The sequence below is a fragment of the Hyposmocoma kahamanoa genome, unplaced genomic scaffold (assembly GCF_003589595.1).
Source record: "Hyposmocoma kahamanoa isolate Upper Pololo Valley unplaced genomic scaffold, ASM358959v1 87, whole genome shotgun sequence".
In the NCBI taxonomy this organism is placed as follows: Eukaryota; Metazoa; Arthropoda; class Insecta; order Lepidoptera; family Cosmopterigidae; genus Hyposmocoma; species Hyposmocoma kahamanoa.
This window is the reverse complement of record NW_020654422.1, coordinates 11,509,354-11,525,357: the sequence shown is the minus strand read 5'-3', so window position 1 is coordinate 11,525,357 and position 16,004 is coordinate 11,509,354. Positions and strand designations below refer to the sequence as shown.

Here is a 16,004-nt window from a genome sequence, read left to right as displayed (position 1 = left end):
AATTACCATAAATAAAAAATTGCAATAAGAACTGGAAAATAACTTAAATTTTGCTTGTTTGCTTTTTCAAGTTTACTCGTCGTCCGCTGAAGTTTCAAAACGCCGACACTCTGTGTGACAGCTACTATCCGTAACAATATCCATAAAAATAGAAAAGCTACCAAGTACCCAAGTAGCTTTGTTTTTGTCTTTGTAGAAGTTGAAGCGGTGGTTATCTTGTCACATTTTAGTAGAAGTAGAGCTCCTTGTGAGATAGTTCCTCTAGGGAAGTACCTTATTTATTTCTGTCGCCAAGCAGTATAGCGTTCCGGTTTTGAAGGGTAAGGTTGCTGGTGAAAATACAGGCACTTGAGACTTGTCGACTTTGTAGTGGCAGTACCCTTCAGATCATTGCGATTTAAAGTTTAGAGATTTACGGGGCACTGCAACTGTTATGGACAGGATTGTCGGTTACCACCAGGAGCACCAAGTATCGTAAAAAAACACGTAATACCTTTTCAGAAGACAAAGTTGCTGGGCTTGCATTTAAGAGCCTTTTCCAATAATGTTCTTACTAGACTATTAAATTATTAGCCTTAAGCTAGATTGAAGTCTGAAGGGTAAACACCTTCAAAAAGCAAGTATTTTAAGCTTGCGTTTTGCTAATGTGTTTTAATTTATTAAATTGAATGTAGTAGGTAGTGCAGATTGCAGAAAATCCATATGGTTAATATAGGGATATTAATACGAACCCATTGAAAATATAAGAAAATAATATTTAAAAATAGAATAACATTTTCTTTCCGAACTAACGAAGTGAGCAGAATTGAAATGTATCTTAATACGAGTCGATGTGTTTAAATTCAGGAGGGGATCGCATCGGAAAACTGTTATGCATATTTTAAAGTTAAATTTACTTACCAACGCGAAGAGGATATCTCTTTGCGGAGTTTAAAATGTTATATTATATTCTACAGACGTGATAATTGAGAGTTTGAAAATAAACCCCTCAATTGGAATTTTATGTAAAGCGGAAACCTTTCAGAGTAAATGTTACCTAATGTTTACTATGTTGACGCCTGTGCATCTTATCTACGCAAATATTGTAAACGGTACAAAATGAAATAATTTTGTGGTATTTGTTGGTAGGTCAATCAATGATGGCAAAAGTAATTTGACTCATACAATTCGCAAATTTACCAGGGTTTACAACGTTATAAATGAAAAAATCCAGCAAAAAGCACTAACAAAATGAGTTAAACAAAAGGAATTAATTCAACAACCTCATAAAAAGAAATAAGCAGTCCATAAAACTTTTAATAATTAAAACTCAAATAAAAATAGAATCCTCCGGGATTTTGTTGTCCAGACTAAAAGGAGCCATGGTGCCCCTTCTTATGTGAATAAACGCGGCTGAAGATGTAGGTAATGTTGGTTTTTTCTCATAGTCCTAGTTTAATTGGCTTCTGTGTTGGAGCCATTTTCTGAAATAAATCGCTAACAGGAGGGTAAAAGAACTGACAACTGTCGTTAACTTATCCTGACTCGATATTAAGGAGTGTAAACAGGGAATAGATCGTTAAAATAATAGCTCTGCTACTCTGGGCAAAGTTCTAATCATGATATCCTTTTTATATTTTACTAATAGGACCTAATGTTTGAATTGGTGACGTCAATATTACATTTTGTTATCCCCATCGATGCCAATAATTGTAGGAAATGTATGAATTATTTACAAGATTATTACATCCGCAGAAACGTAAGTTGGCATGAAGAAATTACCTTACTGTATCAGTTACATCAAAATAAAATTTTGAAAGTTACGAGCTCCGAAACATCCGACGCAACTAAAACTAGAAACAATAAATCTTGCACCGGACTTCACTTATCTCAGTCCAAAGCTTATAAACCCGTTTTCTTTTAACTTCGCTCCTTTTGTACAATCAGATAACGTAAATTAGATATGTTGTTTAATGCCTACAGCAGCTCGAATAACATTTGTTTATTGTTTTTCCGAAATGATACGCCTAATGAGAATAAGCTAATCAATTATAGGTTCTCAGAATCCTGAAGCAACCTCCCAGGGCCCTTGTTGACATTCTAATTAGTCTCGTGTACAGTTACCGCATTTTTTCTTATAGTGCTGTTTTCTTTTCTCTGTCCATTTTAAAGCTCTTCATTATCATGTTTTCTTCATTTATTGTTACACGAATTAAAAAAGATAATACAATTATAATGATTTGTTAAACAGTTAAGAGTTTTAGTATAACGATTGCCTTTATTGCTGATTAATGACCGAGTAATTATTAATAACAAAAATTAGTTTTTAAACACTTCATATTATAATAACACGAATTAATTGCAGACTATATGTCTGAAATTGTGAAATATCCTAATTCAAGACACAAAGGAATGTAAATATACCCAATAACCAATCAATTAGAAGAGCTTTTTATGGAAGAGTTTGTCCAGAGAAGTATGGCCACCATATTTATTTCTATCTCCAAGCAGTAATGTGATCATTCTGCAGTACGGTTGCGAAGGATAAGGGAAAGCTAGTGAAACTACAGGCACATAGGAACTAGTCCATTTTATGTTGGACACCCTGAGGGGTGGCGGCGCAATGATAGTGCCACTCAGATCTTTGCGTATAGCCCTGAGTGGTACATAAACTATTATAAACAGGCATGATGCTTGAAACACCAGATGCACGACTTATTCTTTCCGTAATCTGACAATAATAAAAAGGAAAAAAAAATTGAGGCTTATTAAAAGGATGAAATAGGACCCCCGCGGCATTTTCGACAATATTATTTCAACATTTTATCGTTTGTACTAATCACGGAAAAGGAAATGAATCATACACAATAACAATCGTATCAAGGAAGCCTTCGGCCCTGCTTGCGCCTCAACCGTCTGTAGGCAATTTTTAATCTTTTTCCTATTTGTGACAGTAATAAAACGGCCGGGAAAAGTCAACAATCAATTTTGTATTTCAATTTATTCCCAACCATCCTAGTTCGTGCGGTGATAAGAAAAAGAAAAACGCGTTCATTGAAAACGGAAATTATTGCAAGAAGCCATCAGTGGTGTGCTCCGGGCTTCCTACGCTGTTTTCTTTTTTTAGGGTACCTTTGGCATTTCCATAAATTCCTAAAGTCTGAAAATCAAAGGGTTGTACATACACCATTAAGAACACATATTATTTATTCATGGATATATTTAGAGGAACACTAAAAAACAATTATTAATACAATCATCAAATACTAAGAAAAAATTCCTTCGATCCGGTTGGATGTGAACAACGTCTTCCAGCAAACCGTACCAGACGCTATGCCAATTAAGCCACGGAACGCATTAGCGGACCTTACAAGTTATTCTATGTGCTTATTGCAGATCTTTGTTTTTAACGACTCTCTCTGAGAAATCTGTGAAAACTTTTTATCACTTAACCTGGTAGTGTTTGTATTAATAATTATTACAAACTAGTAGAGTAATTTCAGAAAAATATTTGAATATCATAGTTGTCAAACATCGTGACATTCAATAAATTTAAAAATTACCACTAAAAAAATTTCAAGTTATAATAATAAATAATAAATAACGCACACACTCAACATAGCCCCGCACCAGGGAAACCCTGTGTCGCGGGCGCCATGGACACACACATAGACTACCACAAATTACACCCAAACTCACGAGAGAAACAATTGCAGGCCATACAGCTATTTCTCCCGGCCCGGGAATCGAACCTGGGACCTCTGCGTGGCAGTCCGGCAAGGCAAGCAAGTTAATCAAAGCAAAGTCAGGCAAGTTATATGTAAGTTATGTGTAAGTATGAACCAAATCAAATTTCAACTTAATAAATTAATCACAATATTATGCACATTGACTCTAATATAGAATTAATTTTATTTTCAAATCTAACAGTTGAATAAGAAATAAAGTAACTAAGACTTAATAAAAAACATTTATTTGTAATAATCACAGCGGTTATTATACGAGTATTAATGAATGAAAGTTGTTGCTCACGACCGTGTAAAAAAGTACTTAACGATTTTACATAGCAAATTGTACAACACCCTAGCTCACAAAAAGCAGTCACATTTTACGCAGTCATTAGCAACAGCCATTCACTGCAAGTACAAGGTAGGTACCTTGTAGTTCTATGTACCTATAACATCAAATTTTTTGAGTCATTGAAAATTCGACAGAACCCACTGGCTCCATGTTACGTAACTGTAATTTTTTCACTTTTCGCTACCGGTTTCCCGTTTTGATTTGTGTGCCGTCCCGGCGGCCTGCCAAAGTGCCATTTTTCATTCAACTTATTGTGTCGTTCACGGTTCAAGAAGCGTTAGCCCACGTCACTGTTATGTGTACACTCTGAATAGAACAAAATTGTTTGTATTGTTTGCTAATCGTCAATGCTATTGATCCTAGGATTCTTTAGTTGTGGATTTTTTTTCAAGTAACAGTTGCAGTGCCACTCAGAGATTTAAATCTCAAAGATATGAGAAGCACCGCCACTGCGCACAGCACCCTGAGACATAAGTTGACAAGTCCCATGTGCCTGCAAATTCAACAGCACACTTACCCTTCAAAACCGGAACACAGTAATACTGACATCACTGCTTGGCGGCAGAAATAGATAAGGTCGCAGTGCTTCCCTAGACGAACTCTTTCACAAGGATCTCTACTGCTATAACAAACTCTTTCACAAGGAGTTCTACTGCTACCAAGCAAGGATAAACAACGTCCTAAGTATCGTTGATTCTGCTTCCTTTTCTTTATCTTCCATGTAAATAGTATGCCCACATTTTACCTTTCCTATAATGTGCCCTCGTTACGAAAAAAGACACAACTATGCGTACTTTATACAGCAGTTCTGCCTGTTCTCGTTCTGAGGGCAGTACTGGCAAGTTTGCACTTAACATTTAATTATTATTAGTGTAATTGGGGTGCATGAAAGGAGCCTCCCAGCACGACGTCCCATCCCTTTCCCGCACGTCTGACGCACCCTGAGCAACAACTGGCGGGTACTTTATACCACGATGGCAAGTCCTTTCGCCACAGTAGCAAACATTGTAGTACATGACATTGATACGATAAGAAAAAAGGGTGTAATAATAATAATACTTTATTTCGTCTCAAATATAAATAAAAATTGCATACAAGGTCGAGAACTTGTTTTAAGTAGTGCTCCTCTATAACTAGTACGTAATTAGTATAAAAGAAAATAACATAAAAGTAATATTATAGAACTGAATTGCTTAACTAAGTGTGAATGTGTGAATAAGTGTCAGTGCGCTGTGTGTGTCATATGTTAATGATAATATGATGTTTCTGTATTGTGTACATCAAGATATATGGGTAAGTTTATTGTATAAAAGTATTTACTTGAGTCAAAGTGCCGAATTAAATACAACTCTGTGCCGTCGCTACGATAACAACGGTCCAAAGCGCAAAGCCTTAAGCTTGGTCTTGCTCTTGACTGTATAAAATATTTTCCTATTCCACACACAATTTAATTTATTCCATACTTTACACCTTACTTGGTGTACTCATTGTTATTAACATAAAGCATGTTTATTTTCTCTGTTAAAATTAAAGATTGCGTTGATAACAATTTTATTAAAGCGTGGTACACAAGGTTGGGTGTCGGGAAATTGGGGTGATTTTTCTCCGTGACTCACCCCCGCCTTTTGTCAATTGCTTATATATTCAGTATCGATTATAGATGTTGAGTTACACGGCTATGTATCAGCATAAAGTATGATAAGGTGTGTGTTCTTGAATTACTAGTGATTACTAGTCTTATTTTAAATAGAAATTATTAACTTTGTTTTACGTTTAGTAAAAGAGTTAGTCCAGCGAAGTACTGCCACCTTACCTATTTCTGCTGCCAAGCAGTAATGTGAGCACTACTGCGTTTTGGTTTTGAAGGCTAAGCGTGCTGGTGAAATTGCATGTGACTTGTCAACTTGTGTCTCAGGGTGACGGGCGCATTGGCAGAGCCCCTCAGATCTTTACGATTTAAAGCTCTGAGCGGTACTGCAACTGTTACGAACAGGCGTCTCTCTTACCACCAGGTGCAGGACTTGTTTTAGCCGTCATTTGGGACGAACAAGTGACATCGTGTCATAAAAAAACTCTCGTCGAAGTTCTTGCGTAAAGAATATACGTTGAGTCGCCAAACTCATTCCTGTTTACCGAATTCTTTATACATTAAGAGCGTTTGCGTTGAATCCGAGAAATGACGGTCCGAAATGTCACAGGTGTCCGAAGTATCATTTTATCTGTAGGTGTACAAGCGATATTCGTATTTTCTCGGATTTGAATTGGACTTAGTGCACAGACGACATCCGAGGTGGGTCCGAGTTTTCTATAATTGTATAGTCTCGGATTTGGCACGAATACGAATCAGATGAAGTGAGAAAACGCGCTAACTTTACGAAAGTGTAGGTGAGCAAAAATCATCAACCCTAGTAATGTGTCCTATATTTAAGTAGAAGACGATGTTACCTTAACGGCATGTTCTCTGTCGGTATCATAGCACCGCTCTCGGCGACAATGCACTGACTGGGTCGACATTTTTACGTCCCCGATATGAGACAGCGATCTCCCGACCTTTCAAATTTCCGCTCACCTACCCGCTGATAACGCCATTCCTTCTTTCATTGAGCGTTTTATTGTATATTTTTCGAGAAAATTACAGCTTTTCATACTGCATCGTATAATAGAATGAAGAAAATACTTTATGGCAATATAGAGAACGAAAAGATATTGTAGTAGCACAGAGATCACTTAAATTTTGATAGATGTTTTGATCCATAGATTCAGATATATAATGTAGTAAAACGATGGTGTATAAAAGAAACAAAGTATACAATTGAACAAGGCTTTAATGAGCTACATCTTTGGTCGTATCATTGGCTACAAGGAAACCAGACACATATAATGTGTTCGAGCGTACAGCATTGCGATATCTCGCTAAAAATGCTCGACATTTTACTTATTACAGACACTACATGTTTCTAAGAAAACTTATTTGAACTATTTCCATAATGATGTTAACACTTTTTCACATTTTACTAATTTTAAATATTTATATTGATCAATGTAATTAGATGCTATAATTCTACTTACAATATTTTATTTACATAAATAATACAATATCGTAACAATGTTCTACGATAAACTTAACAGTTAATATACAGTGGTACAAAACGAAATAACAAAGAGATTTGAAAATCTGGAATTTAGTCAGACTAATATAAAATGAAAGTAAAAATAATATCTTAATAATAATTTGATCGCTATTATTATTTAGTTTCTATTTGGGACTTGATCATACTAGGATGCAATATTATTAATAATAATCCAAACAATCACCTCATATTTCATATTCACATGTAACATCGACTTCTATTAAAATACATACTTCTGCCACTGTGAAGTAAATTCCCCAGTTTTACAACCCGCGCTCTTCAATGTTCCAATCACACGCTAAACATTTCAAACACTATCCTAACTCAGCAATTACCTGTTTGAGATCAAATTATGAGATTTTTTAACAATTAAACATACGTTTCCCATTTTCATACAAATACACAGAAGAATGAAAACCATTCTACATTAATATTTTCAATAACGAACAATGAGAATTCTAACTACATTTTGGCATTGACTTTGCTTTTACGTTAAACAACTATTTTACACACTGATTCAGAAAAACGTGAGTTCATTTCACAGTTACTCTTGTCCTAGGAACTCTTAAGGGAGAGTTCGCTCCAAAAATCCGTCGCTTAACAACTCACAGAAGGTTTTACCTTTCATTGTACTATTCAGCTCACTCTTTGTAGTGTCACTTGTAATTATAATTCGCGCGTTTAGTTTTGATACTTCGCGTAGGGGTGGGCAGAGTCTCATACCCGATAGTCTCAGCTGGACGCCGAGAGTCCTAGGGGCTTGAGGTGCGGCGGTGGGACGAATGGGGCGGGCGAGGAGCCGGACATGTTGTTATTCAGGTCTCCGGCTCGGCTAGAGCCATTCATCAGGGCCATGGCGTTGTTTGCCTGTCAATAGATATCCTTTTGTAAACCTTGTCTCATACTACTTAATGCACCTTTCAAGGAGTAAAAGTTTTAATATAATATGGGCGTAGCTTCAAAGAACGCCCAGGCATCGCTGGTGGAGCTGGGCAATGCCAGAAAAAGCAAATAAAGTTAATGAAGCCGGCTATCAACCCTTAATAAAAAACAGACTTCTCTAGATTTTAAGAACGACTCATTGCACGCAAATTTCAATATAATTATTCAAGTTTTAATGACGCGCATAATTTCACAGATCTCCGAAAAACGTTCTCCATTTTGGATATAATTTAAGAATAATCATTAATTCACCGAATTCACAACGTATAAATGTACGTTTCGTTTCGTAAATACGAAATCGATTAAAGGGGATTAAGTTCTTACCGGTGCAGGAGGTAGGTGTGAAGTCTGTCGCTTGATGTGCGCAAGCGGCGGCGGGTTGTACGCCATGTTGGCGAATACCAGTCTCTCCTCGTAGTCATATTCGCACAGAATCTTGTTCTCGCACAGGTAGAAACGATCGCCCACGCAGAATCTGTTTAAGGAATTTTTCTTCAATATGTGTACAAGACGGACAAGATATGCAACAGCGTAGATAGAGGAATAGAAACGGAAATAATAATTTAACCGATTATCTGTAAACAGTCGTAGAGGTAATACTTTCTCTGAAAAACATTGCAGATATTGTTGATGCTAACGTATTATGAATAAAAAAGTTTCAGGCTTTTACTCAGAAGAAGATATGCGCAGTTAATTAAAAATAAATATAAATAGCTTTTCCACTGTGAATATCGCGTACTCAGGAAAATAATAAGCATAAAGATAAGTAATTTCCAATGAGTTAATAGCCATTGCCGTGTTAACGTTGTCACTGGATATTTCAATCCTTGCAGCAGAATGTACTGAGTGTAATCCCAAAAACGAGTTCGATGCAGTTACCAGACCTGAGTGCAGGAGGATTCAATTAGTGACGCCTAATGGACGCACTGCTAGTAAGGGTGCCTTTCCGGTAAATGAAATAATTGCAAACGTATTTCAATGGCCTAGTTTCTTCGTTTCATATTATCAAAACCGTCAGTCAGTAAATAGTAGAAAACATGTGCTAGTTTGACCAACTAAACAGTTCAATCTTGAATATCATTACTTTAATGAAAAAGCCGAAAAAGCAACAACCATAAAACGTCTAAGAATAAAATTTACTACCCTGAGTGGAAAGGTCAGCATGAAGCAAAGAGGCGCGATAACGTCACGCGAGCGCGCATCCCTCAATGTGGCTAAACAAAAAGGTATCGCCTTCGACTCGCCAGTGGCCGCCGGAACCGGCGGTGATAAAGCCGGCCTTATCTCCCCTCGCCCCCGCGTCTTCTTGCCACCCCCAAGCCCAACACCCTGCCAACTCTTTTGTTTCACTTGTCACAAAAATTAAGCGCAATAGCTTGGCTACAAATGTCTCTTTTTTAAGGTTCCAATTTCCACCGCAACTCAGTCGATTTCGCTGCTCTTAATTAACTTTATTTCCTGTTCTCTCCGCTCCCGACTTTTGTTTTCGGGGTTGTCCTTTTTTATTCTGCTATTTTTTGTCTGCCACGTAATGGAAAAGATGTAGAACGAAATTTTAATGACTGGGTGCGAGCAGAGCTTTGTGCGTCACTCTATTGTGTCGCAACTGTAGCGAAGTTCGACGTTCTATGATAAGAGAATACGATTGTCGCCTTTCCGCAATCTTAGAACAATGGAATTATGCACTCAAGCGGAAAACTTGACGCTGCCTGGCAATAAGTTAGTTATATGGAAATAAGATGCGGCTCAGAAACAAAGTACCACATTAAGCTGGTTTTTGTTATAACGGTACTAAATTCGCCTTTACACAAATCTTCCCAATATAAAAAGCAAACCCAAAGCAGTTATCAATTATCTAAGTAGGCTGTGATCGCGTCCGCTAAACAATATGCGCTAAGTCTAAAGAACACTAGAACACTAGCGGAGCGTTATGACAGATGGACGCCGAGCACGGAGCTTGCAAAGTCTGATTCGCAGCACGCGGCTTCCGCCATGGCATCGCCGCGGGCGCCGCCAGATTGCCACTAAATTATTTAGCCGTTTAGTGATATTCGCTGGCCGTACCGCTACCGCCCGACGTCCGCCCGATCGGACAGCACGCAAATTGGATTCAGAAATCTGAACAGAAATCTGTTACCGTGGAAATTGATTGGTACCTGATATTTAATAGTTTGCGCTCCACATTGTTTAGTAAACACGCACGTAAATTTTCGTGTCAGGAAATAGGCACCTGGTAACTGCTGGTAGCAATATAAATTGAAACTAACATCCGATTGTAAAGAAGATCACTGAATTTAATATTAATAATAATAACAATGCATTTACAATAAAAAAGTTTAATAAAGATACAGTTTAGTTTTGTACAGGAAATGTAGTGAAATCTAGTGCTAATGAAAAGTGTGGAGCCTCAGCACTACATGCTGCTTTTCAGGTTTCACCTTCATACAAGGACATTTTGTATGAACATTTTTTTATTACATTTGATCACTGTCCGGATTTTTTTCTTCCCATACAATAAAATCATACTTATAAGAAACTGAGACTATTAGCATTAAAAAAAAATTGTTAATTTTATTCATTTCGTACGAAAAATATTTTAAGAAATTTAACCAGGATCGGCTGTCCCGATTTTTTCGTCCCGTACAATGAAATGATTCCTTCATGAAATTGAGTCGATTAACACTAAAAAAATTTTGATTAATTTTATTCATTTTTATGGACAATTCACGCTTGACCAAAAAATTGACTATGTAAAAATTGTTTTCACAACAAAATATTTGATGGTTCTTAAGACAGTTTCCTTGTATCTTCTTTGGTTTCGGATTTACGCATGCAGTCCCATGTAAAAAAAAACAGTCGGTATAATGTAAGTAAAAGAACATTAAATAACAGGCACAAACGGCACTGGAACAAGTTTCAGTTTCTTACCTACATACATTTATTTATTCTTACTTAGGTGCCAAATAAACTAAGAAGAAACTTAAAACAATAAAAATAAACTATTGTATTTTCTGTACGTTAAGTAGCCATTGCTTACACTTTCTTTTGAAAGTGTGCAATGACTAAGTTTTATTGGGGGTGGAATGTCATTCCAACATTTAGACGAAGCAAACCGAAAGCTTCCTCTGAAAGAGTGTAACCGAGAAAACGAGCGAAAATGTAACACTAGGTACCGCGTTGACAGTCTAATCTTTTACTCTGTCATTTCAGCACACTTTGTTCGCCAAATATTAAGATACACCATAATGTCTCAGGTTAAATATCATACAATTCAATTTTAATCTACACCTATTGGAGATATTTAAAAGGCCAAAATAATTACTTTGAACTTTAATTGAGAAATTTAATATGAACGAATATTCGTTTTAAAAGTATAACATGTAGGGTTTGGAAAATGTAAATTATGATAAGTATTTCTGTCTTATGACCTTATTCTCAAAAGCGTACATGAAATTCCAAGTGAGATGTGAATCTGGCATTTAACTACATATTCTAAAACAGGCTATCCAACTGTTGAATCTGAGTTCAAAAAGCAGTCAAATGAATACGTAATCCGCAGAAAATGTCGCGCGAGATCTAACTAACTCGGGAAAGGTCCACGAGTGACATATAAACCATTCGGAGTGGCTCCAATCTTCGCGACCTCTCTATTATTTAAACGGACGCAGTCCAGTGAAGATTGCTCTTTCGCGCTTGCACCCCGAAAAGGAAATTTAAAACGTAACTTGTGGAATTTTCAGGCAAAATCTAAATTATCATATCTCATAGAGTTTCAAAACGTGAATTCGTTACTTTAAATATAACGTGAAGCACTCAATAAGATCATGTTTAAATTCAATTCGTAAGAGTTGCAATAAAAATGGAAATATTTTATAGTACTAAAATAAAACTAACAAATACAATTTCGATATTTTCACATCGTTTTACAAAAACCTTCATCAGTCCTAAAGAAAAAAGGTAGGGTTAAGTCATACTTAAGTCGTCAAGCTTGACAGTTAAACTCAACTCTAAGACGCTTGCAATAAGAGCAGTCGAAAGTCCAACGTGTTAAGGTCTATATGCTCTACATAATTCGACATAGTGTGAGTGACCGTATCGGCAAAAAATACACTTACATGGAGTTTACAGATACGTCTGTGCATTTGCAATAATGAATGATTCAATAACGCTTGAGCCGCGTTCAACGGCTGCATAAATAGGGGCCGAGTGCGCGCCAGGGAAATCAAGCGTCGTTTAGCCGCTGTTTGCGCACTCCTCCGAACCTCATACTCGCTGCATAAACGATTACTTACTGCCCGAATGCATGACATTTATAATTCCCTAATCGTTTATATTCCAGTTGGATATGAGGCTATGTCTATATTTTCCGGAACAACCTTTAGTAAGACTCTACTTTGGAGATTAAAATTCATGATTCACTGTTCGTAAATCTTAAAATTTTGAATTTAATTCTGTTGCGCTCAAAGTTTAAATTGGATTCTTTATCACCGATTTCCAAAGTAGTCTTAACAGTTAAATAGCTAAAACATTAATGTAATACGTTTCCCTTCGTGCATGTAGCTTTATTATGTAGCGGAAAATTTAATCGCGCTCTTTGTTTGTCGTCCGTGAGATGAATAAACCATCTAAAGTTCTCGCCACATGTTTGTTGCCGTCTCTTTTGCACTTTAGTAGTTTTGTATGTTTTTCTCTGTTGTAAAAGAAAAGTCCCAAGTCGGACGTGTATTCAATATCCCAGTCCCCTCTCAATTTTCAGCGGCATGGCCACTGACAGGTAGAGAGTTTAGTGAACAATGAATGTGGTGCTGAAATCACGTAAGTACGTAGATGTTGTAATACACGGATTTGTTGTAAACTGACACGATAGTAGACACGAGAATATCTAGTAATGGAAACAAAATGGAAAAAGAAATAGACATACTTAGTGAATATCATATTCCTTTCATTTATTCATTCACTGAACCCATTCATTTCCCTATGATAAATAATATAATAATAATAAATAAATAAATAATAAATACTATTTATAAATACATAATAAATAAATATTTTTAAATATTACTATATAATAGAAATTGGAAACAACGACAGGACCACAAACACCCAGACCCGAGACAATATAGAAAAGTTAGTTTCTTCACTGACCCGGCCGGGGTTCGAACCCGGGACTTCAGAGATGGCGACGCCATGAAAACTGGTGTGCAAGCCACTCGACCACAGAGGCCGTCAAAATAATATTATAAGATTGAAGGGAGAAGGAGAATGTGGTACAGGAATCGAAGGTCGTATAAAGCTTAAGAAAAAGCATTGCTCATAAGTAGATAAAAGAAACAGTACAGTGTACTACACAAACCGATCTCTCAAGTCATTCATCCCCTAGTTTGCCACCCTTAAAGGTGGAATATTTTCTTGAAATTTAAATGGGACCACTACTGAGGTACCTTCTTTCTAACATAAAACATCAAAATCGGTTCATATCGCGTAACATACATATATAAAAAAACATACAATCGAATTGGGAACCTCCTCCTTTTTTGAGTCGGTTAAAAGGCAACACTTGCTTGACATCAAACCTCGAAGTTGTATTATTACAATTACAGGTCCTTAGAGAAATCTAAATATAGCAATTGTCTATTTCAATATACGACATAGCACTAACCTATGATTGCACTGTTGACAAGCGAAGCACTCAAGGTGATACACATTGCTGCGTGCACGCATCACCATCTCAAATGCGGGGATCACCTTGTTGCACGCTGCGCAGTACCCGGTGTTGCCAAATAACCTTTGAAATAAATACATACATTACAAAAATATCGACACAAAAATAATACTAGATAATTTTCTAATCGTATCCACTTTTGTGTCAAATCTAATTTGTAACAGTCGGCAATATTGATTTAGTACAAGTAGTTATTTGTAAATAAGAGTGCTTAGAGGATTCTTCCTAACAATAGGTGATGTATAATTATAAAGAAAGCGGTAGGTTTCGTCTTAGTTATCTCCATATTGAACAGATTGAACAGTTCACACTTATTTAGAAACCAAAATATACGGTGCATAAACAAACATATTACCTTAAATAGTCTCTCTTGCATAATATCAGGTTAGCGCGTGTGTAAAGTGTATGGCCAACCTCGCCAAGGCGGCAGTCACAGCAACCGCATTTGAGGCAGTCCTCGTGCCACAGCTGGTCCAGAGCCTTCAGCAGGTACCGCTCTGTGATAACCTTACTGCATCCCGCGCAGATCTAGTAAGGAAAGACCATTGGTACTTTTATTATGCGGATATATGATCTTATTGGAAACTACTCAATAATTTATCATTCAATTACTTTGTCATATGTATTTCATAACTGCCAATAGCACGTTTAGTGGAAAAAGATGTGTATAAGAACCACTCGGTATCTACGTGAAATAAGAATAGCTTAAGTACCTGCGGCTGTGGTGGCTGCTGCGCGGCCTGTGGCGCTGTCTGCTGCGCCGAAGCAGGCAACGGCGACGCCCGCGCTTCTTTTGTCACGTCCATCGCCAGCATATGCGCGCGCGTCGGCGTCGGGCTGCCGCCGCTGGCGCTTTGCGGCGTTCGCCTCTCGCACTATAACAAACAACTCATCGTTACTACGCTTTTATTATTTTAGTAATAAAGAAAACAAATCCTATTGGGGCTATCGCAATCCATGAATGAATTCAAGATTATATCTATCTACACAAATACATTCCTTTGATTCTGAATTAAGTTTTTAAATCTTATTTTTACTGTCAACACAAGGAAGTGGTGAATGAAAATTGGTTTTCTGTTTTTAGCCCATTTAACGACGTTATGTTACAGTAATTGACTCAGAACAGTGCGGTACGACAATTCATAGAGGCCGTTTTATGTTACAGCATTAAATCCACTACCATGAAATTTAACGCCTGTAATATTTCTCGAAAAAATTAGCACAACTACTCAAGCGATTAATGAGAACGTGAAACTCAATTCGTCGTCTTCGAGCTATGGCAAATTATGTGACTTAAAATATCGAATAAATAGTAAATAAAAAACTTGGTAGTTAAGATCGTGGAAGAAAAAACGTGCGGCGAGCAATACAGTCGGGCATGGCCTGCGCCAGAGTCATGGTTCATTAACACGTTAAACACGAACTATTTTCAATTAAATTCGGGCACTGAATCCAATCCCGCAACCGTTTTGTCAGGCAATTTGGCGCGCCCTACAGCTCAACCTTTTCGTCAAAATGGTTTACAAAGAAATTTGTTTTCTGGTACAGCGAAATCGTGTATTAAGAGCCAGCAGTGCCTGAAACAATCGGGCATTGTGCGCCCGTGACGAATGGCTTGCGTCTCTCATTTTTGTGTGTTTTGGAGTGTGCGTCCGATCGCCGCTCGTAAATAATGGGATACGGATATTGGCCGGAAGCATGCACACTGTGCCTCAAATTGTGTCAATGATTGTTGAATAAACAAAGGAAGCTAATCAACTGTGTTGTTCCGCACCTGAGGCCGTCCGTGGAAAGGCGGTTAATTACATTCCGAACCTAAACATTCAATCAAATTTCTGCGAATTCGATGACTTTTAAGAATAACATTGCTTATTGTCCATTATACGTACAGTTCAGTTCCTATTTATAATTAACGTGGTACTGTCATTAGCCACCTACTCCTACACAAGTAGGTTATAAAGCAAGCAGCAAATGCACAAGTAGGTGACATGTTAATCCATTAAATATATTGAAATTTATATTGTTAATATTAGTTGTTATACGTGTAATGAGAGCTTATTAACACTGGTTTACGATATCATTATGCAGTACAAAAACTGCTTACCGGCTCGCGTTTCACTGCTCATTAATGGTTAACGGCTCTTACGAGT

The 16,004-nt window shown here is 37.1% G+C and overlaps 1 protein-coding gene across 4 annotated transcripts in view; it reads right to left on the bottom strand.

Moving 5' to 3' along the window:
* Positions 1-7,781: 7,781 nt before the first annotated feature.
* The window catches only part of LOC113235064 (LIM domain only protein 3), a 78,904-nt gene continuing 70,681 nt past the window's right edge, over positions 7,782-16,004 (bottom strand). For all 4 annotated transcript variants that reach the window (XM_026470617.1, XM_026470620.1, XM_026470619.1 and 1 more), the window contains exons 2-6: positions 14,568-14,729; positions 14,210-14,382; positions 13,792-13,917; positions 8,457-8,607; positions 7,782-8,057 (exon numbers count right to left, since the gene is read on the bottom strand). In XM_026470617.1, coding sequence (XP_026326402.1) covers positions 7,923-8,057; positions 8,457-8,607; positions 13,792-13,917; positions 14,210-14,382; positions 14,568-14,729 — 747 coding nt within the window. In that variant the 3' untranslated portion in view covers positions 7,782-7,922. The remainder of the gene's footprint in view (positions 8,058-8,456; positions 8,608-13,791; positions 13,918-14,209; positions 14,383-14,567; positions 14,730-16,004) is intronic.